The sequence below is a fragment of the Opisthocomus hoazin genome, chromosome 1 (genome assembly GCF_030867145.1).
Source record: "Opisthocomus hoazin isolate bOpiHoa1 chromosome 1, bOpiHoa1.hap1, whole genome shotgun sequence".
Lineage (NCBI taxonomy): Eukaryota > Metazoa > Chordata > Aves > Opisthocomiformes > Opisthocomidae > Opisthocomus > Opisthocomus hoazin.
Genome location: NC_134414.1, coordinates 108,727,471 through 108,752,815, shown reverse-complemented (window position 1 = coordinate 108,752,815; position 25,345 = coordinate 108,727,471). Strand labels below are relative to the sequence as shown.

General features: G+C 42.6%; 1 protein-coding gene across 4 annotated transcripts in view; it reads left to right on the top strand.

Annotated features, from left to right (window-relative positions):
* The window catches only part of EVA1C (eva-1 homolog C), a 40,791-nt gene that overhangs the window by 2,169 nt on the left and 13,277 nt on the right, over window positions 1-25,345 (top strand). For 2 of the 4 annotated variants that reach the window (XM_075432897.1, XM_075432908.1), the window contains exons 2-4: window positions 13,453-13,667; window positions 17,055-17,178; window positions 20,141-20,293. In XM_075432897.1, the coding sequence (XP_075289012.1) occupies window positions 13,453-13,667; window positions 17,055-17,178; window positions 20,141-20,293 (492 nt within the window). The remainder of the gene's footprint in view (window positions 1-13,452; window positions 13,668-17,054; window positions 17,179-20,140; window positions 20,294-25,345) is intronic. The other 2 variants (XM_075432899.1, XM_075432917.1) reach the window with 1 other exon arrangement.

Below are 25,345 nucleotides of genomic sequence, written 5' to 3'. Positions count from 1 at the left end.
CCAGGAACTGTCAGACATGAGATGATGCCCTGCAGTGCCACCCCCAGTTTGTTTAATACCTGTTGAAGAACTACAGCAAGCTCCGTAGCAGCAGCTTCCAGCTGAGCTTCTGAAGTTGCTGAATTTCCTTATTTGCTCCCTCCCTCAGCAGGAACAGCGACTGGATTTTCATAAGCTCTGTTGAATTTACATGAAAACAGGTCTGCCCCGTTTAAAGGGGCAGCTCCCTGCAGCTGCCAAGGTGCCGGCAGCTCCTGGGGGATTATCCTGAGGGATGGGGAGCGAGGAGCTGTCTCCCCCTGCTTCACCCACTGCCTGCACTTTCACTCTTTTGCAGAGGGTCAGGTCCCTTCTGCCCTTCCAAGGGTAAAGCTTCCAGGCAGCAGGTTATATAGGTTTCCACGCGCAGCCCATGTCATAGCAAAAGGAACTGAGATCTGCACCTTCAGCATGTCCTGCACGATTTGACCTGGCACTGGGAGTCGAGTAGTTACTTAAACTTTTCCTCCTTTTCACGGATTTCAGGTTTTTATACCCAGATTATCAGGTGTGTGCTTTTTTTGGGTCATTGCCTTTTCCGCTCTGTGTGTTTCCAGCAGCCCAAACTCTGCTCTTCTCGTCCCTCCCCCATCCTGGCAGCTTTCTATGATCACTTCCCAGACTGCTGTCAGACTGCAATAACTGCACGTGTAATGTTTGTTATTCTCTATAGGTATGTATTAAATTGTGCTAGCAATTCTAAGCTGCCCAGGGTCCATTTGTTAATCACGAGACCTAGCTGCTTGCTTGTGACAACACAAAGGTGACCCCTCTTGGGATTTGTTTGGTGTTTGGGAAAGGGGAGCGGGGAACGATGCATGTGGATAGTGAAGGGTTATTCTCTCTTTTTTTTTTTTTATGTTTGACTTGCATTTATTTCCCCATTTAGAAAACTGTGGTCATTTTTCATGGATCACTTCACAGAACAGCAGCAGTGAAACTAGTACAGTGTTTATCCCTCCCTTTTCATAAGAGAGGTTGGCAGCTCTGGCAGCAAGTAGAATCTCTTTGTTTGTTTGTTGCAGGTCAGCTGCCGTTGTGGTCTTGTTACTACTCTTGTCCTTACAGGATGTAGATCTGCAGGTTCTTGTTCTCATATGTTTCTCAGTCCAGCTTTTAACTATGAAAAAATAATTTTATTTGTGGTTTGGTTTTTTTTTTTTGAGTGAATTTGTTCACTGTGCAATAACATTTTATGGGTTGGTATGTGAATTGATATTTTCTAGGGAGAAAAATGTTCTGAAACAGGACTCCAGCAGCAGAGTTCTAAATCAAGTTCTGTGTGGAGGACTCAGTGTCAGTAAGCAAAATACATCTTTTAATAGCAGGAGATATTTGAGGTAAAGGAGTGTTGATACACATAATACTTAAAGATCTGCATAATCTATTCTCTAGCAGTTTGGTGGCAACAGAGAACATATTTATTAAGTGCATTGGTTTATTTATTAAGTGCATTGGTTTATTTATTAAGTGCATTGGTTATTGGAAGTGGAGGTTTGCAGTCCTCAATGAGATTAATTTTTTTAAGTGGAATCCAAGCACGTATGCCCAAATTTGAAACTGAAAGCTGAAGGTTTGGAAGAAGAGATCGGACTTAATCCACAGTTTTTTCCTTAGATCTTCATGCATATTGGTTTGATCCTACGACTGGAGAATTTTCTTCCCCTCATGCCCACTCTTCAAAAGGCATCTAAAATCCTTTTTCATCAAAATACTTTATCGTGTCCACAGTTTCATTCCTACTTGACAAAGCTCTGTCCTTATGTATTTTTTTCTGAGTGATCACTTGCAGCTTTCACATTTCAGATCAGGTCCCAGTTCAGGAGCCTGAAGACTGCTGTGAATTTTGCTAGTTCTCCAGTCTCTGGAAGCCAAAATCCCAAATACTCAGGGCTCCCAGGAGACTGTTAGAAGTGAAGAAGGACACATTTTTTAATGAAATCAAGGCCACATGACAGCCATTTCCTCACAGCTCCTCTCTGTTCAAGGGCTGGTTCCCAAAGCAGGCAAAATAAGGAGCTGGCAAACCCAGCAAACTTATATACTATACTTAACTTGTATACTATGCTTAACTTATATACCTATACTGGTGCTATGGAAAGCCTGACTGTTTGCTGCCACTGCTGCTGAGGGAGGGTTGGTCTTGCTGGGGATGGTGGCAGTTGCTCAGGAGCGTGTAGCTTCCCAGCAGCAGGAGTCACTGTTCCCGCAGCTCAACCCCCCCGCCCTCCTCGCTGGCGACCGGTAAAGTGCTGGGCTCTCCCCTTTGCTCTCTGTGCTGGCCCTGCTCCTTCTCCCACCTTTTCCCCGTCTGTGGCAGGAGTGAACTGTCCTTTTATCCTGCTGGAAACAAATTCCTTTTCACATGTTACTCTGAGGAACATCCATTAATCTTTTTTTGTATTTACTTGTGGGTATTTTGCATTCTTTCTTTGACTGCTTCCTCTTTTTTCAATGATACTTGGAGCTTAGGGCTTCTGCTTGAACTGGCTTCCTTTGCTCATTTCATCATTCAGTCTCCATTTCTTTACCTTAGTCCCAGCCAGGTTTTCTGGGCAGCTTTCAAGAAACGTGGCTGTAACCGAAGATCAAAAATGAAGTAGCTGTGCGATTGCATAACTGGGCTGAAGAATGACTTTCTGGATGTGAACAGAAAAAGCAGCCACTGCTTAGGTAGAACCTTTTAATCTTTGTCCGCTGGTGCCAACTTTTCTTTCTTTTTTCAGAACAGTTCAGACAGAACTAGGCATTGCTTTAACTCCATAGACTTGATCTTCAGACCCAACAATAGAAAACAAATGACTCTAATGAAAAAGCAAACCAGTTCATCCAAGAAATATAATCTGATTTTATGGCCTTTCTGCATTAAAAGTTTCTGTTGAGCTCTGTGGCATTCACTCATCCCAGATTCCCCCGGGCAAAAGGAAAGCAAACAAATGCTTCAAGCAAATGCTTTGTTGATAATAACGTGGCAGGATCAGTCCTGACCAACCACAGTGATGCGGAGGTTTTTTTGTTGGTTTTGTGTTGATCAGATAAAGTCCGTATAAATTTTCTTCAGTCGGTTCTGTTGACTCACTGTGGCAAGAGGAGCTTGTCCTACGACCAGGATATTTAAAGAGGTGCTAAAAGGAGTGATGTCAATGATGCAACTTCTTGATACTGCCTTGTAAATGTCAGATGCAAATTTTAGTTGCTTTGTTTAAAGAAAAACGTTTCATTTTAGAAACACGTTTCATTTCAGTAATATGGGAGTTAAACCTCAAAGTCTGGTTTAAAGTTTCTCAAAGTGGAGTGGCTTTGGAACTGGGATTTGTTCTGTGGAACAAAGAGGTGTGTGTCAGAAGTGAGATTTTAGTTTAGACCATGGTGCTGAGATCCAAGGTTTTGTTTCAGGCTTGTCTCTGCAGTTCTCGCTGCTTTCCTGAGGAAATGTAGCTTATGAAATCCTGTTTTAGATGTGGATTTTGCCTAATACTTTTTGTTAAGTTCACCGATCAGATTTAATCATCCTTGTTAGAGAAGTAAAAGCTTTGGTCCTGTTAAGTTGCTACACATTCTGTGAGCATAAGCAGCTAGGCCCTACTGGCATGCCCAAGAAAGGATGCTGCTCAAAAATCTTTCTTGAAGCATGTTGAAGTGTAGCGTGATGCTCCTACCCCTACAACAGATGTTGGGAAATTCAGGCATGAGGCACAAACCTATAGGAAACCTGACTTCCTGAGCTTCCCTGCTCGAGACCAACATGTTTGAGTCTGTCTTTCAGATTCTTGCACCTTTGGGGCAGGAACTGTCTTTGTTCTCGCGGTGCAGATTGCTGGCACCTGACACGTCGTATGTTATTTTTATTCAAAATAAATAACAGAAATTGGCTCACCCCTGCCTTCCTATTCCATCTGTTGCTGATACCCTTCTTAGTAAGAGAGAGCTTCCAGACAGTCTCGGCTTTATTAGAGAAAGGGGTTACAGACCTCTTCCAAATAAATACTCATATTTTGATGGAAGTGTCCGCAGACAGAGAGAGCACTGTCTGACCAGTCACCAGTTATCAGAATTCTGTCATCTGCCAACCATAATCTACAATTAAAATTGAAGTATTTTGATATATTACCAAACACAGAGAAAATAGTGTCTTAAAGGGCGCTGAAGAGCAGAAGGAGGCGTGGTTGCACCTTATTTGTTCAGCATTGGTGAGTCATTTCATCTGAATTTCTACGCGTTTTAAGAGTTTTGTTTCAAAGGTCTATTGTGTGGCTTCTGGCAACAAATTAAATACCAGTGATGTTTGGCTCTTAATTTAGAATTAATTTTAAAACATCACTCATAAGACCCAGTTGAAAGCCTGTGGAGGTCACTGGAAGGATTCCCCAGGATTTCACTGGGCTTTGGATGAGGGTCTCGACCCACAAACATCTGGTTTTTTTTCTTCATTGTATTTATTCTTGATGGGAAGACAAGCATTAATTTTTCAGAATGATTTTGCAGTTTTGGAATTTTCATTTCTTGAGGCTAAAACTCAGTTGGGGATGGTGAAATATTGTTGTAAAGAAAATCATCAGGCTATGAGGGTAAGGTGTTTTTTGTTTGGTTTTTTTTTGCTTTTCTGGCTTGGGCTCACAAGACTATAAGCCATCATAACACTGCAGATCTGTGAGCTGCCAGAGCATGGACTTAGTGATTCAATGGGCAAATTCCCTGCTCTCTAGCGTATCTGATTTTTTGAGTGTCAAGCATAAACAGGAATACAAAAAATACCGAGTTTGAGCAGGAGTTCTTTTTGCAAAATGGTATCTGTGTTTTGTTTCCTGAGGAGCTGGCAATGAACACCCCCTCCCCCTCGAGACTGCATGGAGATTCACATTCATAAATCCAAATTTTCAAAGAAATACTTTCCTCTGGTCCCTGGGGTTCTCCTACTTGCAGTCTTTGGGAGGATCACAACTTTGCTGTCTCTTGGGCATAACGATTCACTCATTCTGTCTCCAGAAGCAGTTGCCGCCTGCTGAGCTTTTCTCTTGTTTTTTTCTTTTTAATGGCACTAGAAGAGGCTACACTGTCTCCAATCAAAAGAAGGATTTTTGGCAAGGGCAGAGAAGAGCTTAACAGTCTTGTACTTCTTGTCAGCATCTTAGCATAGGAGAGAGAAAATCTTCCTTTTCTACTGTAGTAGTTCCATATTAAGTCCCAGGACAAGTGTTTGCCCCTATGGCTTCATGGAATAGCTGAGAGAAGTATAACTGACCATAGCACAAAGTTCATTACAGACCAAAACCTTTGGGGATCAGTAGTAGTTTACCTCTTGCTAACACAAGAAAGGAAGAAGGCATAGAAAAAAAAGTGAGAAAAGGGAAGTTCATAGAGATCTCTCAGATTTCCTCGGAAAGCCATTGGGATACAATGAAAATAAGCATCACTCCTAGAAGACAACACAAGGGAATACGGAACTGTAGATCTGAAGGAAGCAGAGAACAGCTGTGGGAGGATATGAGACAGCAAATAGGCATCTGGTCTGTGAGTGCAGGACTCATGGATTTTCCCTCTCTGTAAAAACTGGATACATGTAACTGCAAGTCTGAGCTGAGTGGCATGGGTATGAAGAGGTTATGTGGTTCCTGGAGAAACAATGCTCATTTAATGTAACCAAAAAGGAGGTCTATACTTTCTTCATGATGTCTTGGTTTTGTGTTTCTAAAAAGAGGTCATGGCTTGGCTTCTTGCATGTGCTGCGACTCACTGAATAAACTCTGTTCACATACTAGAGTTTGAATGTGTTTTTACACTGAATTATATGCTGGTTACCTGGGTCCTTTCTCTGGACTAAGTGGAACCAAGCTCTTGCTCAATTTGACCCTCAGATTTAGCAGACAGTGAGAGTTAGGTTCAATAAGACGGTTGTGATCCAAGTTATGAGATATGACTATGAGGGAAATATTTAAACAAGACAATTCCTTAGGAAAGCACAGATGTTGATAAAGCAGTTAATGGAAAACCTGACTGAGGTCTTCATCACTGATGCCTGCTTTGATTGCCATGCTATCCCAAAAACATTTTCACTTTTAACTTAAGCATTTTCTTACTGAAGGCTTAATCCTTCATATGTTGTTAAGGCCAAAGAAAACAAATTGCTCCATTAGCAGCAGGCTGATTAGCTCTCCAGTATAGGTATGCTGTCTCTTCAGCAGCCAGTTTACTTTTAGCGTTAGTAAGGGATGGAGTTGGAAGTGACGGTTCTTATTTTGACCTGTCAACTCAGGGTTCAATTTTCATGAAACTTCTAGAACTTTTATTTCTTTGAATACTGTACCCCTTAGGTTTGAAACTAGACATTGAGCTTAAAAGTTGTTGAGTTGAGTAAGGGAATGGCAGATGGACAGAGATCATGATCTCACAAACGTCCTCTCCTGTAGAAATGGTCAACTGAAAATTCTCAAGGTTTGGTTCTAAGAAAAGCAACAGCTTTGAATGCTCCAAAACCAAACTAGTCATTTGGAAATTTGAGGAACTACATTTCTGGACATTTGAGGAACTACTGGAAGGAGTCCAGCGGAGGACTACAAGGATGATGAGGGGACCGGAGCATCTCTCCTACGAGGAGAGGCTGAGGAAGCTGGACTTGTTTAGCTTGGAGAAGAGAAGGCTGAGAGGGATCTTATAAATGCTTATAAATATCTTAAGGGTGGGTGTCAGGAGAATGGGGCCAGATTCTTTTCAGTGGTGCCCGGTGACAGGACAAAGGGCAATGGGCACAAACTGAAGCACAGGAAGTTCCGTCTGAACATGAGGATGAACTTCTTCCCTCTGAGGGTGACGGAGCACTGAAACAGGCTGCCCAGAGAGGTTGTGGAGTCTCCTTCTCTGGAGATATTCAAGACCCGCCTGGACAAAGTCCTGTGCAGCCTGCTGTAGGTGACCCTGCTTCGGCAGGGGGATTGGGCTAGGTGATCCCCAGAGGTCCCTTCCAACCCTGACCATTTTGTGATTTGGTGAAAAAAGCATATATTAAGCAAGTATGGATTTTTAGGTGTATCTGCTGAGTGAAGCTCTTATGCTCATTTCTGAACAGCAAGTAGAATAAACAGTGCTTCTGCCTAAGAGTGTCTTTTATTGAGAAAAGACTGTAAGACTGAGTCTCGTTAAAATGACTCAAACAGTATGCTTACAAGGCACTTGGATGAAAAAGAATAAAATGATGGGGTGAGAAACATAGTGTTGTGAATTTTAGAAATGGTGTCTTTACTTGGATAACGTTTTGCCCTCTGTCACGATTACTAATTCTGAAAAAGAGCTGCCACAGAAGGAACTTGCAGACGGCTGAGGTAAGAGACTGACGAGAATTACAAGAGGCAGATTCTGGCTTCTGTGAACAGAGCCAAATAAGCACACACGCAGCCCGGCTCTGAAAGCAGTGCTTATGCAGTAGCCCTGAACAGCATAGTCTGTGGCGTAGCTGCCTCTAGAGACCAGTGGAGGGGATGGCAGAGGGGATGGAGGAAGAAACTTGGGGGGGTTAATTTCTCTTCAATGCTTCCATCACAAACCAAGGGAGAAAATACTGCTGGAGAAGGACTGCAGCTGGATCCCAAATGTCAATAAATATCAGATTGATGCTGCTAAAGGTGTTTGTAGTAGAGTTTATCAACAATTCTGTTATCACCGCATGAGATCTCTTCCTTCAGACTTGCCAGTCTTGCTTGTGTATTTTTAATGCCTGTTGGCACAATTTCTTCAGAAGACTGTGGGAGCTGATGTAGATTTACCGAATGTATTATCCTTCTGGGACTCCCACAACAGTAAGTGTGCTATCTCAATCTATGTTGATCTAAAATTTATTTGTATGTTTTTAAAACAAGCTAGCTAATTGCTGTGCTAATTAAGCTAGATTGAATGATGCACAGGAAATAATACTACTAAATCCATATATGAAGGCCCGACTCTCAGAATCCTCGTAGGCTGCGTGCTACTCGGCTTCAGGCTCTAAAAATATTGCATTGCAAAGCTGCTCTCTTGCCAAAAAGACGTTACATCAGTCAGTGCTGAGATTGCATTTAATAGGTGTTAGGCATTAGACTCACAGCTTGAAATGCTGTTCTTCTTGCTGCTTCCATATGGTGAGGTTTATGCCAGTGTAGTGAGGCTGGACAGAATATACACATTTCTGCAGTCTGATGCTGACAACTGAAAAAGGACCTTATGGCCTTGTGCTCGCGTTCTCCACCATGAGGGATGAATCCAGCGAATTTGAATACCCGCCGCTGTCTTGTGCCATATGTGGGTGACATAACACGTCTCTTCGCTGACCACTTCCAGGTTTTTGGCAGTCATACCTTTTTAAACTGAAACTTCCTACGTTCTCAAGTTTTCAATGTTTTTGAAAGAAAAAAAAAAATTTCTGTCTGGGTTTTCATACCTTTAGGTTCGTAACAATTACAATGCTAGGAACAGATGCTGAGTATATGAACTAGAGCATTTTAAGAGCTCTCTTTCAGACAAAGAGGCATCTATTTACAACCTTTACTCTCTTAAGCCAGTTATTTTTGTCTGTCATTGTTATTACAGTTTATTGGTCCTCCTTTGCAACAAGAAGTGATCAGTAAGGCTTAAAGCTTTGTTCAGCTGCTCAGCCTCAGTGTTTTGTGTATTCTTCTGGTGCTGTGTTTTTTTAGCTGAAGCTCTTTCTCTACTCAGTGGATGCTGTGACTAATTTGGCTAATTCTGGAAGAAAGGATTACGCTTGGATTCTGCATTGCTGTTTTGAGTCTCAGCAAAAAAATTACAATGAGTGAGTAGTCTGGGTTATGCAGACAGTTGGGTGGGATGATACCTTCTGGCCTTCAAATCAATGGGATCTATTTATTGCCGGACGATTCAGGCTTAACTTCTGAGCCAGTCTGTAACGTCTTGTAGATGATTTTGTATGCAGGGCACCCCATACATTGCTTATGGATGTGTGTCTTGGATAAATGGGAAAGCTCCTAGTGAGGCTTTCACACAGAGGCATGGAGATATTATCGGGACACTTGGCAGTATGGCCAAGTTTTTCTGATTTAGACCGTTCTCCCAATAGTTGACTTTTTTTTAAAAAGTTTTGTATTGTTCTAAAGAAGATTCACATTTATTAATTTGGGGAAAGAGGAAATCCGTAGTCCTCCTCAGTGCAGAGTAACAGTTGAAAAAGTGATTGCAATAGCTAAACATCAACCCCTTTCCATCACCAAACAGCCCAGAAAACAAAGAGGAAAAAAACAACATTAGCTTGAAAACCTTTAAAACCTTGAAGACCTTAAAGGTCTTTTTTAGGGTCTGCTTAAGATTCTGTATGCTCAGGGTACAAAACCCCGTAACTCACCAGTCTTTTGGTTTCTCAGTCCAGGCGCACGCACAGCCGTGACCTGACTCCATCCACGCTAGGGCAAGCCATGGCTATGCTCCAGCCCTCCCTGTGCCCTGCTTCCAGGGGGAGGGAATCTCCTCATGTGCTGGCCCCAGAGGAGCTAGCAAGTACCTCCCTAGCAAGCAGGGGACCAGGACTAAGAGGTGTGCTGTAGTCCAGGCACAGCCTCTAGCTCCCATATTAGATATTAAAAAAAAAAAAAATTCTCAGATTTCGCAACTAACATACTGGTTAATTAAACAAACACAAGCCAAGAGGTTCTGAACAACAAATAGTGCCCTGAAGTGCCTGTAGCCCAGGCGATGTGCTGGGCCGGTGCCTGCAAGTGACACAGTCCTGCTGTCTGACTTGGACGGTGACACAACCCCGCTGTCTATTTTGGATGACCTGATTTAATTGCGCCAGTCGAGAGAAATGCAGAAAAGGAAGCGTGCCTCAGAAAGAGTGACAGACCCATTCAACCGTTACAATGCCCTCTCTCCTGGTAATCACGGCTGTTATTAATCGTAGAGATAAGAACATATTTTTGCCCTAACCTTACATTGTTGTTCAGCGAAATTTACTGCCTCGAGGGAAGTGCGTTTCTGTACAGAATTGGGTAAACAATGTGGGGATACTCATGGTCTCAAGAAGATGAAGCTTTCTACCAGAGTGACTGCAAGGCCACGCTGCCCAGGAAAGGTGGGAAAGCAACGGGAAGCTGCTCCCTCCTGCGCAAGCACCGCTCCCGGACCGACGCGAGAGGCGGCAGCCGCTGGGGAAACTTTATTGCCTTGCCGAGCGCAGGGCAGGCAGCGGGTCTGTGCGTGAGGAGGGCCATCACGAGGAGAGGAAAGACGCTGGAGTTTTTCAGGGAAGAAGCAAGAGGAAATTGTGACTTTTGGCATGGGAATCCCTTTTTGGCGTGGGCTCTGAGCTGGCCGGCTGGCACCTGCTCTCCGCAAAGGGCTGACCGCTCCACCTGTGTCTGCGCAGTCTGTGTGTGGTAACAAAAAATGCAGGTTGACGTGGCCTGCCGCGTGAGATGAGCGATTCAGAAGTGGTACGTCACCACTTCTCTTACCGGGGAACATTAGGTTTCAGCCAGTTTCCATTACTATTTTTATCTTTCATTGCATGCAAATACACAGGGATTTCAATAACAGCAGAGTCACTTTAAATGCTGCTTGGAAGCCAGGAAAGCACAATGTCTTATTTCACCAGTCCATCTAACACCATTTTTACAAGTGAACCATATTGCTTGTACAGAATCGGAGCAAGTTTTTTATAAAGGCATTTTTTTAAAGGATTGAATAGTTGCAGTTGTTGGAGGAAGGTGCTTAGATACTGGACTAGGAATTTTCAGGATCAAAGTAGCAGTTAAGATGCCAGGGAACTCATCCAAATCACAACATAGCTGATATTCTTTAGGGAATACTGGGCTGTTTTGTATACAGCTCTCTTGGCTGCAAGTAATTTAAAACCTGAAGAACTGAAATGATTACAAATATCGGGCTAAATCTTTCAAGGTGTTGAGTGCCCACAACTCACGTCGGGCTGAGCACTCTTTATACACTGTGGCCCTTTATGCAGTGATGGCAATGTCAAAGGCATTCAGCGGCAGTAAATGCTGCTGGAGGCCCCTGCACAGCGTCGGACCGTAGCAGAGTCGCTTGGGCACAGTTGGGCATTCGGCCCATTTTCCTGGCAATATTCAGCACCTTTCAGGAGCACGCTGACAGAGGAGTGGCTCTGGCAGGAAAGCTCAGTTATTTGTGATCTCAATTACACAGAAAATGTAGAGGATGGATTTGTTGTTGTTGTTTGTTTGTTTGTTTGTTTTTAACCTGTGAGAATTCGCAGGGATTTCTGCTGGGCTGGTCTCCTTCAGGTCTAGACTGCAAATACAGGGCAAGAAATTCTCTCCATCTTGGCGTTAGTGCCAGTGCTTAGACAGAGTTTAATGGAATGAGGAACTCACCTACATGTTTGCTACACTGGAAGGGGCATGTAGCTGACCCCTGTCCTCTCTTGGGCGGTAGATGAGGAACAGCAAAGACAGTAGTGGAGCAGGCTTCTCCTTTCTCCAGACTTAGTAACTGGCAAGGGAGCTGATTTTTCCTATCTAGTTGCGCAACTGGAGCTGGAAAAGATGTCAGAGAACTGAAATATTTTGTTTTCATATCATTTACTTGGAATACTTAAATTTCTATTTTAAAACATTTTTAATTGCTTGTCTTTGGTTAAAGTTTTAAAAAAGACAAAAAGCGTGAAAATTAAATGACATGAGCAAACTCTCAATATTTTCTTTGACAAAACTAATTTTTGTTTTAATTTTACAAAAAAATTGTCATTCTAGTTCTGATTCAGCCACCAAAGCACAAAAATGTGGTTTTGTTTGGGGTTTTTTTCCCCCATAATACTTAACAGAGATAATGTTGCTGTCACCGCAGTGGGGTGAGCAAGACTTCTGAGAAGAAGATACTAGCTTTTGTCTTTAATTAGACAAATTATATGTTTGGAAAAGAGGCGAAGATAGGAAAATTATAATTTTGGAAATTAGAAAGATTCATGTGCAATCATAGTGTCAGTTTTAAAACTTCTAAAAATCTTCTCTCAAATCAGTGGAAGCTTTTAGTTCTTTCTCATTACTTAATATGTTGAATTTGGAGAATTCTGTTGGGGTTTTTTTACTGAAATGTGGATGAACTTGGTGTTCTAGAAGTTGACATTTGATTTTAGAGAGAATTACACAGAATGTAATGCCGGTATAAGAATAAGGAAACTATTCAAATATGGTTATTGTATCCACATTAATAAAAAGGTTGGCTCATTGTGGAAGAACTAAGAAACAGATTTGCTTTGACTGTAGTATGTCGGGTTGTCATAAAACTCATGGGAGGAAAAAAAGTGGGTTTGGGTCTAATTTCCATCTGATTATGGATGAGGGATGAGGAAGGATATTGCTTCATCTGTAGACTGGTATTTTGTATCCTTTATCTCTCCTGTCCCTCACACCTCTTCTTCCCCTTCACCCACAAACCTTCTCTGCTTAAAGGTAGATTTCAATCAAGTGTGACGGAGTGGTAGAGATACCAAAGATGCATAAGTATAGGTGAGGGAAGTCTTTGAATTAAATTACCCCTAATAGTTTCCCATCACAATGGCTGATGTGCAGTGGTCAAAGGTAGCAGCCTGCATGTTTCTATTAAAGTATTCTGCAGAACAGAGGGGAGGACAGTAGGAGATTAAATTTATAAATATTTGTGATGATAACAAAAATCTTGGCTAAAGAGGCAACACATGGTGAAATACAAATCAGAAACCCAGCTGTCATTAGCTCTGCTATTCATGGACTTAGTAGAAGATGCAAACGGGTGGTACAGGCGGACAGCTGCATACAGATCCTACCTCTCGCTCTCCTGGTAATACCGACAAACTCTGTAGCAAATACAAAATTCTATGTATCTTACTTCTGGGTTCCTGACCAGCACCTACAGTGTCCAGCACTTATGGACGACCTTTCCTCTGCTATCCTAGCATCTGATTCAGTGATACAGAGTGAATCACTTTTATTATCACTTGGGGGAAACACAACTGCCTAGGAGCCCAGAAGTGCAAAGCATCAGTTTAAGACGAGGTGTAAGGAGTACTTTAGCCAGCTGGAATGCAAGAGTCTAGACCAAAAACCCAAGTAATAGCCCTTGCGACTTCTGCAAACACACCCTGGGGTTCTTAACCGCCACGACTGGCAAGGGCCTGAGGACATTTATTGTCTGTGAAATGACATCTCCAACACAGTGCCGCTGCTGGAGTGCTGGTAGGGCTCTGACTCACTGCCACGCGACCTCTTGTTTTCCAGACCTGAGTGTTACTAGCACATAAAGGTTGACCCATTCACAGAACCATGTGGTATGGCAGCGGGCCATACATATAACCTTGACTGCAGTGCCCTTTCCAGAGACTGGTTGTGTTTTTTTTCTTATTATCTAACAAGCTTGTAATTTCCTGTGCTAGTTGTAACAGAGCTGAATATTTTCTAGGTTACCTAACCAAACTTCTGCAAAATCATACTGCCTATGCCTGCGATGGGGAACATTTGAGTCTGCACTGTCCTCGGCATTCAACAATAAGTGTTCAGTCAGCATTTTATGGGCAAGACTACCACATGTGTAGTACTCGGGAGCCTGAAACCGGGATGAGAGAACCCATAAACTGTGTGGCACCCACCTCTTTGCAGGTATCGCACGTTATAAAGGTACTTACACACAGAATGTTTTTGACCATTTCCATGTGGTGAGCTATGCTGTGTGAAAATGGCAAGTGTTGACAATGTTGAATGAAATGACGTCGTGTCCATGTCAGTTTACCATGAAAAGTAATACAACTGAAAGAATTTGTCTGGCCAACAGGATATTGCTGTAGCATTGTGAAAGCTTTGTAGATTGCCTTCTAGTTTGTTAAGCCTTGCTTTGGAAACTCCATTCTCAAAGCTCCCTGAAATAATCAATTGTCTTCTAATCAAGGGCTGGTCATGACTGAGCAGACCAGTCTTAATCCATCACACAGGCCCTCCTTGTCCACAGGAGAGGATACAAACATTTGACAGAGCTGGGTTACAAATCCACTGAATAAGATGTCATTCTGGTTGGTGTTTGGCTTGTTCTATGCCTGTCTTCGCTCACTGAACAGGCACCATGACAGCTAAACAGCAGATCCTAAGCGCTTCTGCAGATACCTGCATTTCCATGAATACGTGAGTTGTATCAGTAATATCCTATGGTTTGTTTGCTGGGCCTGCTTAGGTGTAGCTTAAAATGATCTATACTTCATAAATTATTACTTTCTGCTGTGGAGACTTTTGTAACACGGCTTAGAAGGTCTGACTTATGCTGCTGTCAAAGGCTTGTTTCGTCATAGTGAAGATGCCCAGTGTTGTACCAAATTCAGTAAATCATTGCAAAAATGAGTAGTCAGTGGAATCTGAACATGTTATGTTGGTGAAGATGTTGTAAATGCTCTATAGAAGCTTTGATGAAGCTTGGAACATTTGTGCTTGCAGCTGACACATTGCATCTTGACAACAGGGAATGTCTGTTCCCACTGCGAACGACTTGAAGAGTTTTACAGAGTGGTTTGGCGGTAATATCCTCACTTCAGAAACAAGATGAGGGCAGTTTTATAACTGTGGCTTGCCCATGCTGTACTGCAACTTCTAAAGACGTTCCAGACATGACCTATGGGCCATGTGAAAGTACAGCTCTCCACCAAAAACAGTAATCCAGATGCATCCTTGATGTCATTTTACTGACTGCAGCAAAGTGACACCAAGGATTATTTTGGGCTTGTGAGTGCCTTTGTGAGGTCTCCATGGGCAGTTTTTTCCCTTGAATGTAATAAGCACAGCATGGGATAACTGTTGTATAAACTATCATCATCATTCAGGCACTGTCACTGATCAAAGGCATGAAAGCATTTTGACGAGGCCACGAACAAGAGATACAAATGCTCTGCATCTCAGGGAATTCCGGTTCTGTCAAGGAGAAGAGACACATCCTGTAAACTGATTTCTTAGAAAAGAGCACCAGTGACCTCATCCCTCCTCCCCTTCTCTTTGGAACTGCATCTGCAGTCTGCATAATCGGGCGTGATGCTACCCTGCAGTCGGGAGGAAGCATAAGAGGCAATTTTTACAGTGCCCTCCTATTAAAAAGATCACTGCAAAGTTTGATCTGTCTCGAGATGTTAACAGCACAGTGCTATCTCATTACGAGTATCGTTGTTTGCTTTTGTGGTTGTGTGTTTTTGCACAGCAGCATGATAGAAAATGCGACTGCCGTTTGCATTAAGTAGGAGAAAATACAAATAGATGCACAGAAGATGATGCAGCTCAGGTGCAAACAGAAGGTGACTCAGCAGGGTACAGCTATCTCCACTTGCTAAAGATGTAACTCTCTTTCACTGGCCTGTTCCAGAACACTCCCAATTAAGAAGGAGTTATTTGTTTGACTTCTAACTCTGTAGAAGAAGAATTGACGGATAAAATTAAGTCTGCTGTGCTTTTCCTTCCCTTTTAAATTCTTTCGAGTGCACTTAATGCTTGAAAAGTGTTGGATACAAGTCCTCTTCTACCAATGCGAACAAAAAGGCAAGAGTGTTACAGGATCACTGCAGTGTGCTGCCAGTGTGTATCATTTCTGCTTGGGAGGGACGGCTTCCAGGGATGGCAGGAGAGATTCAGCTGCTGCCAGCTCTCTCAGCCTGGAAGCAAGAGTGCAGCTTGTGCTATTACAGTGCTAAATTTCTGATTTGGCCTCTGGGTATGACTGAGACCCCTTCTGATGAGAAACAAGGCAAAAATTCCCATAGATTTTACGGGAACACCTAAAACTATCAGAAAATGGTATCTTACAGTTACTCCTGTTAAGAACGGGGTGACCCAGAGATAACACCCTCCTTATCACGGTCTGCTGTGATTTTGAACATCAAGAATCCTCAGCACAATAACACAGACTTTCCAAAAATAGTGTATAGAAAGCCTTCTCTGAACTGGGCTTTGAAGGTGAATAGGAATTTCGTAAGTATACTGCTGCATTTAAACTGGGGGTTTTTTTTAGGTGCTTTGGCTCATGACTGTGTTAAAAACTGGACTCAAACGCATCTTGGGCAATGTCTTTTATTTTCTATAGCCACAGCTCCAAAACCACTGATGAAGTGGGAACACTAATGTGAGCACTAGGAGTGCTCAGTCTTTTCACTGGACTTGGAGAGGGCCCACGTGACCCTTTATGTATAACACTGCCCACCTTTGTATTGTCCTCTGTTGCGACTCCCAGTGAAGCAGCACAGTAAGAACCGTGGTGTATTTCTGGGCTGGAGTAGATATGGCCTTAGAACAGTAGTTAAAAAAAAAAAAAAGGACAAGCAGGCTTAGGATAGACAGGCACATCTGTGCTATCCGATCAAACCAATTCTGCAGTTTGTTCAAGTGGGGAGTCAAGTAAATATCTGATAACTACAAGCAAGAAGGAAGTGCGCCTTAAGCAGGAGGTCCTACATATGTCTTAAAGCTGGGGTTGTGTTGAAGCATCACTAAGAACACCAAGTCATTAGTTAGAACTCTTTCAGGTGAAGGTATTACAGAGCATGATCAGGTAAACTTAAGTAGGTCAAGATGAAATGGTTAAAAAGACATCTTTTTGAGTTACCACGCTTCACCTGGCCATGGCACTCCCATAAATGCTATCAGGAGCGTGTGAGTGCCTCAGGCACATCAGTGAAGAGGCTGGAGGCTGAGCGCATTCTCACTTGCTGTGGGCCCTTCGGGGAGTCCCAGGCACCACCAGATCTGGCCCACCCACTGGGGACAGAGGGAAAAGTGACAAACAGCAGCAAATTGGTAACATCCTAATTTGCCACGGGCATCGCTGAGATGAATGTGTTCCCATAAACTTGGCTGCGACTCAAAGTCCAGTAGAGATGTGGCTTAAGTTCAGTGATACAGATGTTTCTTACATGTTTATAGAAAAAAAGTTGTGAAGGAATGATTTCTCTCCTGTATAGAATGAAGTACAACTAAGTGTTCTTGTTGCTGTATAGCTTCATACCTTGTTTTCAAGCCTATCCTTTTTGCCCGTTGTTCTAGAAAGTACTGGATGAATGCCAGAACCTGAGATCCTGCCAACTCCTTGTCAATAGTCGGGTTTTTGGACCTGATCTGTGTCCAGGGACCACTAAATTCCTCCTTGTCTCCTTTAAATGCAAACCTAGTAAGTAATCCACATCAGGCAAATGTGTTTTTGTGTGTGTTTTCTTGTTTGTTTTGGTTAAAATGCCACTGCACAAGGCTTTGCATAAATCCATGTGAAGTTTTGAGACTCTTAGATTAATAGCAAATTGTTTTTTTCTGCTTTACCTTAGCTCTCCATTGTGTTTGCAACTTCATTGTGCTTGCTGCCAGTTTAATGACCAGTGTAGTTTGGCAGTCAGATGTCAGGCATCAGACTAGAAAGGAAAAATGTTTTGGAAATTATTTTCAAAGAGGTGGCAATGATAATGTCATATTAGAAAGATAGAGCTGAACAGCAAAAACAGATGCTTGGGCTAAGGATCCAAATGATGAAGAAGATATCATAATGAGGAACACTCTGTTACAACCTCCCATTTAGAGAATAATGGTCAGAGAATACACGTGCGTGGCTAACTTTTATTACAGAATTTCATTGCAGAATCGCCTGTATTCTTTGCAGGTAATTGATGTTGATATGTAAAGAGACAAATCCTGCCTCAAAGAGAATGCACTTTCTAAACATGAGAAAAGTGTAAGAAAGATTAAGACAATCATCATGAGGTTTCATTTACTGTTGTTTCTTAATTGTTTTTCTTGTATATGAGAACAAGCCTCAGTAGCCCGGGGCCTCAGCTTTTTCTGGCAGCTGATCCCCAGTGTGGCTGAAATAGGTCCCAAAGAAAATAGTTGAATGATGATTTATGGGTAGGTTCAGCAGCCAACTCGGGAATACCATCCCACAACTAAAGGAGAAGGCACAAAAGAGATTTTCTTTAATTGGAGCATTAAGATAAATATCACTGGTGGAATAGGAACAGGGGGGGCAAGCAAACTGAAGGGCCAGTTTATGCAGAGTATTGAAGTCAGAGATGCGGGAATGGAGTAGGCAGGTGTTACCTTTGGCAAAGCACCGAAACAAGAACTCCCAGGGAGAATTAATGGGCCAGTCATCAGGGGAAAAAGATGTCTGAAATTTAACATTTTAATAATCTGTTTTATTATATTTTAAAGATTTTTTTTTACATATTACAATTATTGCATTATTAATAGTAGATACATTTGAATACCATAGCTGTGTCTGTGTCATTTGAAGTCTCTTTTTACTAATCAAAAACGGATTGGGATCCTGTTTATTACTTTTATAAGCTGCCTAATATTTTTATTTATAAACTACTTCGAATATATAGTATTCTCTGTAATCTGGATTTTACAAAAGCTAGTGAAAACTGTATTTAATAGCAAGTGCTGCCTTCAGAACTGAGTTTCAGTGCAAATTACGTGATTTCATGTAACAGAAAAATAGATTTGTAGGTAAGATACCAATATTGTTAGGGCTGGCTGTGGAAAACAGCCGTATTCAGGAAATCACTTGAGTATAAATTTTAAGTATATTTTACGATCTCCTTGCCTTTAAGTGGCCTCTTAAGCAGTTGCCTGAATCCCTTAGTTTTTCGTCTATTTAGAAATATTGTATTTTCCTGTATTGCTGCAGAGGTCTCTGTTGTATTCTTACCTTTGTCTTGGACCACTTGCATGTCTTTTTCTGTTGTCTGTACTTCCATAGCCTCTCCAGCAACCATGGAGCACAGCCAGACACAGAGCCCCGATTTAGGCTGTCAGCCCTTGGGTCAGAGCTGCTGTTTTCTTGGCCTGATCCTCATGGGCGTATGGTGTGGTGGGTGCTTCTGCAGAAGTAACAATCTGCAGCAGGTCAAGTATTTTTTAAAATCATTCTTTTTAGACTTCAACTTCTGACTGCTGATGAGCTCAGATGGAAGAAACTGGACTATTACTAAGATCATTAAGTCATTTTTTAATCCGTTCTATTCTAAATTAAACAATAATGTTTTCTTTATTGAATAGATGGGGGGTTCTCTCTTCAGTTCCCCTAGCACCAACACCCACACTCCACTCGCAGGGATACTACTCAGTAACAATAAGGTTTCCCTTTTCTCCTGCTCAGCTCAGGAACCTCCTTTTCCTGTTTTCACATTTTTGAAGGACAAAAAATTGGAGCAGAATAAACTCTTCTCCCTGGCCTTATCTGCAGTAAAAGCTTTGCCACCGTACCTAGACCAGGAAGACTTAGGTGGTAAAATGCTGCAAGCGGAGTGGCTGCTTAGGCCAACAAGAGACCTCCTTGGCCTGATGGCAGATTTTAACCAGTTCCCTGGCAGGGTCAGACCGTGCTGTCTGGAAGACAGTCTCACTGGCTTCCCCACCTCCGTTCTGAGCGCCCTGCCAGTGTGCCTGTGCCAACTGAGAAAGGGAAGGGGTGTATTTTTCTCAGGCTCCTGATTCACGTTGCTGTGTCAGCAAAACTTTCGAATGAGCCCTTGCTGGATAGTCACGCCCCGGGAAACCCGCTGACCTAGGTGGAGCCGTGCAAATATAGCTGAGTGCGCTGTCTGGCTCCTGGTACACAGCCTGTCCCCGTGCCTTTGTGCCTCCCATTCTTCGGCGCTCGCTCAGTGCTGTACGCAGTGGCACTGGGTGATGCCAGCCGTCCCCATGATTGATGAGTGGTTGGAGGCTCTCAGCGCTCAGGCGGGCATCTGAAGTAGGCGTAGAATGCAACATTGTCCCAGCAGAGACAAAAGGAAAGGATGAGGCTTCTCCTACTGAGCGGCGGTGGAAAGCAGGCCAGGAAATCGGGCGGGCAGGGGGGATGCTGTTCCACTGGGAGAGGAGATTGGCAAAAGTTAACTTTGTAATTCTTTTCAAAAAGGAGCTGGAGGCTTTAGATAGTCATACGGGAACAATTCAGTTGGAGGAGACACTCCACTTTGCTGTTGGCTTTGTCTCTGGTTGTAGTAGTGCCACATATCACTCGCAACAGAACATGCAGAAGAGCTGTTTTCTGTCATGCTGCTATTTGCTATTAAGAGTCCAGCTGAGTAAATTGCCTCATCCTACCATATTGTTGTTTGCTTCTGTTTTAGCTGAATACAAAACCAAATCAGCATGTGAAAACCAGGAACTGAAACTCCACTGTCAGGAGTCCAAGTTCCTGATCATCTACTCTGCCACCTATGGCAGATGGGCACACGAAGAGAATGTCTGCTCGACAGAAGTGGAGCACGTCCCCCCCTTTGGTATGTTTTTATGCTGTTGGTAGACCTTCTCCAAGTGGGTGGACAGAGAAGGGGGGAAGCGGATGGGAAGAAAACTTCAGGTGCAGGGGCAATGGCACTTTCGAAGCACCAGCGGATGAAACGTAAGAGAGATTATTTCTGAAGCTCAAACAAATTGCCCAGAACAAGGGAGAAACGTAGAGTAAGAAATGCAGCAGCGTAATAAACCTTGATGTAGTTAATCAGTCCTTAGTATGGTTAACATAAAAAAATCTAGTTCTGTTGGCTGTCTTGAACTTAGGTGGTGTATACCAAATATCAGCTGTTTGCCTCTCTTCTTCCTCCAACTTCTGACAATGATTAGGCAATGCAAGTGTCATGACACCTTGTCTTACCTTCTAGTCTGACCTCTGTTTCTGCTGGCTCTTCCTTGCCTGAAATGCAGACTGTAAAGATAAGGTCCATAGGTCAGGGGCCATTGCTTCAGGTGCTGTTGTATGACCAGACTCCAAGACTATAGTAGTGTATTAGTAAACCAGATGTATCTGGGACTTCTCTGTGGCACAGATTCCAGCAGGCAGGAACAGCCTATGTATGTAGTACTCAACGCTTACCCTCCAAAGCAGGATGACTGCATGCAGACTGCTTCTTGGGGCTGTGCCCTGGCCTACACGAGCTCCTCAGCTGTGATGGGGAGTTGTTGGGAGGATGCTGTTGGCATCAGAAGAGTGCAAGGACTGTACTTACCAGAGTGGAGCACTGTTGCAGTGTCAGAAACATCCCGTCTCACTGCTCATTTATTAATACAGGTGCATCCCAATATGTATATCAATATATAATATTAATGTCACTATATTAGTAATTAATATGTAATCAATATATTAACGTTGATATAATATTAACGTTACTTTGATCACAGACTGTGAACATTTCCACACACAGGCCGTTCCCTTTCGAATAGGAAAAAGAACCCAAAACATCGTAAGTAGTTGTATGGTCTGCATCAATAACCAGTCATTGACTTCAACGTATAGTCTGAGCTGGTGATAATGGTGATAATGACTGACTGACGACTCCCTTGTTGCTGCTATAAATTTAGACATTTCGCAATGTGTGCTTGTGAGGGTGCTTGGTGCTTGTATGAATAATATGATCAGTGGTTGACATTGAAGGCATGAAAGTTAATTCCCATGACGTGGAGAAGGTCAGCACAAGATAGATGTGCTGTCCACATCCCTTAATACCACCCAGGGAAGGCCTTGTTTGACTGATGCCAGCCCTCTGCAAAGGCTGAGCTTTACTCCTAAGAAACACGGTACAAGTGAAATCTATAAGAAGCATCTCTGCACATCAAGAAGAGATCAATAATTAGTCTTAAAAGCCATTTGTCTGCAAGCCAGTGTTTCTATTTAGTTGCATAGATATTAAAAATATATTGGCTGAAAATTTTAATGTGTCCTTAGACAAGAATCTCTTTAAAATTGCCAGGTCTATGTTTCGCACTGGCTGTCTTGTGTGGTCCTTCACACAGACTTTAGCTATGCACATCTGTTCTGTAGAGGAAACATTTTAGCAGGATTCTGACAGACCCGTACATCTTTCATGATGATGGCCTTGGTGTGTGACTCAAAGCAGAGCAATGATAGCTCAGATGATTGAGAAGGGCTGCCACCATACTTATTTCTTGCACTTCATTCACCTCTGGAAGTCGCTTGCTTGCCTATAATATCAGTACTTACAGTTCACAGATCAAAATACTGCAAACCCTTCTCACTGGATAAAGTTTCCCAGTATAAATAGAGAAAGAGTTTGCAACAGCAACCAACTCTCTGCTGTGGACCCCTGCATAGGAGCAGCTCTTGAGCCACACCCTGGCTGTTGCTGCTCTTGTGTTCTGTAAAGCAACCTAAAACTGTGGTAATAGGAGTGGGCACAAAACCTGAGACAAACACAGGGTAGATCCATAGAGGGTAGATCCTCATATAGATTTCCCATTACTTAATGAAAGTGCATGGCCTCTTCCTCCATGGTGCCAGTAACCCTCTGCAGTGAGTATAATTTTCAAAAGCACCTGTGTGGCTTGGGAATACACATTCAGTTATCACAAAAGACTTAGCACTTAGGAGCCAAATCCAGCTGACTCTAGATCTATCCATCTCAAGCTTGAATCTTATTTATATGGTTATTTAAGCACAGACAGATGTGGGTGGGTGCATGATTAGACTTTTTAAATGCCTGTGTACCTTTCTCTCAGAGAAGGCATCAGTAATTTGAATGTCAACGTTATTTTAATGATTTGAGGCAATTTAGGAAACTTACTCCAGCTGCTATGCATTCCTGAATCAGAGTCCAGATACGTGTATATATTTGCACCAAAAGCTAAGTCTGCTCCAGCACACATCTGGTTGTTGTTTCTACCCACATTTGTGCCTCTCAGCCGAAAGTCAGTGCTTGAGCCTTTCCGTTGCTTTCACTGCATCACAGGGAAACTGTGAGGTGTTTCTTAGTACTATGCAGAAGCGAAGTCATCTGTAGGTCCTAATGGTATGTGTAGGAAGTCTCTGTTGAGCTAAAGAGTTTTACATCTATCCATACTGGATATGGCCCTGCTGGGAGTACTGGGTTTTGAATTAATTACATACTTCTCTAGTTTTTGGTGACCTCGTGTTACATGTAATATAGCTGACCAGCACTTAATGACAAACAGCACCTCTGGACTGAGACAGATGTGTTCTGAATTACTGCTTTTCTGTGAACAGTCTATCAGATCAGCTGACAGATTTTCAGAGCTTTGCTGCAAAGGGAACACGGGAAGACATAGAATTTCTGTAGCGTAAAGGCACTTCTCCACATAGGAAATAGAGTATATAAATCCATCTCTGGTATTGGTGATATCTGTGTGGCCTTGGAGCACTTGCAGAAACCTGAGCCTCAGCTCAACATTTAGCATGACTAATTCCTGTTGGAACTAGTTTTCTGAGCCAGTTTAATAAAGTAACTTAAGTAACTTAGGTGCCATTTTCAATAAGAGGAGGCAGAAGAGCAATGGCATCATGGTGTCGTCCCTGCTAGATAAAGCCTTTACAGTAGAGTTGTCCTCTGGTCTAGTGAAGTCTTGCTTACACTAGGTGGTGGAACAACTTTAGCATGAGACAATGCCAACCAAAAAGCCCACGCAGGACGGGTTATGGGAAACATATGTTCAAGTCCCTGCTCCGATTTGGATAAAGAGAAGATTTGAATCTGGGTAAGGGTTTGAACTACTGAATATAAGAAACTCTTTACTGTGGTACACAGTTGATAGGACAGCACTGCTTCATTCCCAAGACTGATACATAATTATATGTGTAATGTGCATCCTTCATTCCCAAAGCTCTCGCTTTTGTTAAAAATGACCAGAAATAAAAAGCTGCACTTAGAACAACTTATCTTGTTCAGTGCATTTTGGGGCAGGGGGAGGATTTGTCAGTGAATGTGAAATTTCCTATAAAACATTTTTCCAGTTTTTTATCACTTTCACCATTAAACTGAAATACGGTATTTTTACATGTCTCTGATCTTGCTCTCTGACTTGTTGTCAGGGCCATTTGTTCCAATGAGCGGCCACCATTGCACACTTTAAAGGACAGTGCATAAAATTTGTCTCCAAGCATTTTAAGAAATTTTTGCCTTCAGGAAAAACTTTATTCTGCAAAGTAAGCTCCTACTATGAGTAGCAGGGTTCATTGAAGCACAGGGGAATTATTTCTGTTGTAAGATTTCTGGATCTTTGCAGGAAAATAAAAAATGCCAAGCAGTGTCCTGCTTCTGCAGCTGTTCAAATGACTGGCACTGTTGAGACTGTACAGAATTTACAGAAAGTAATTTCCCTATTTTACTGAGATTATCAAAATCGTCACAAGAACATGAAAAAATTTTTGGGTGCAGTTTTGTAGCAGATGGTTCTGCTTAGAGGAATCTATTGTGCCCAGCACCAAAGCAGGAAACCGCAGCAGTTTGTTCTCGTATGAGTTGTTGCCTTTTCTGACATATTATCTCTTTTATATTTGTACTAACATGTGCATGAGGAAAGAGAAAATTTATTGGCCGAAGTAAGCTGAAGAGTTGTGCCAGAACAGGTAACCATAGAGAGTACAAGGAAGATTCGGGTCAACAAACACTTCTCAAATCATAAATTACTCTTGTTAATACATGAAAGTACTTGGTAGTGGGTCGGCTCTAGCTGCAGCTTGCAAGCTAGAACGCTAAAATGTCCTCCCCAGAACTTTCACCTGGATGTGCACTGGCTGGCCAGATGTGAGCTTCCTCGAGCAGTAATGATGGGCAGAGCCCTGAAGTGCATATCTTCGTTGCTGGAAGGCAGGGCCCTTTCCAGCGCAGCCCTCTCTTTACCTGTTCCCACTTTTGGGGAGGTGGAGAATTCAGGCTCATTCTCATCACAGTTTGCACAGCAGCGTGATGTACCCTGGGGCTGGGTTTTGTCCTAATCCCCTCTTCCCGGTGAAGTGGCATTCAGCTAAGAAGGGGTGTTAGCAAGGCAAGAAGGAGAGATTTCCAAAATCCCATGGGTTCCTTCCAGCCCAAGAAGGCGTCATGATTTTGTTATACAACAGTATTTTGTGAGACTGTGATTCCTTTTGTTTCTTTTTTCTTTTTTTTTTTTTTAACAGTATTGTGGACAATTCAAAGGGCCCACAGCTCTTATTTGCTAACAGTGATTGAAAAGCTTTTGGTTTCTTCCTCTTACTAAGAGATACATACTCCTCCTAGGGTGAGCCGGTCCTTTGTATAAGACTCTTGAGAGCAGATGTGAATGAAGTCAAGGTACAAACAGCTCTAGGCAGATCCAGAAATGCTTATACACTTGAAGTTATTAGGGTCATGCTAGCTATAGGCTTCTAGGTGCCATAAAACACAAGCCATCTAAGCTGGCCAAAACTTAGGAAGTGCTGAATATTGAAGTACACTTCAAAGAGCACTTAGTCAATTCACAGAAACGCTGAGCCCAGTCCTCTGCTGGGGGAAGGGGCAAGAACTTGTAGCTCAGAGCTGCTAAAGAGAAGGTGACAAAGT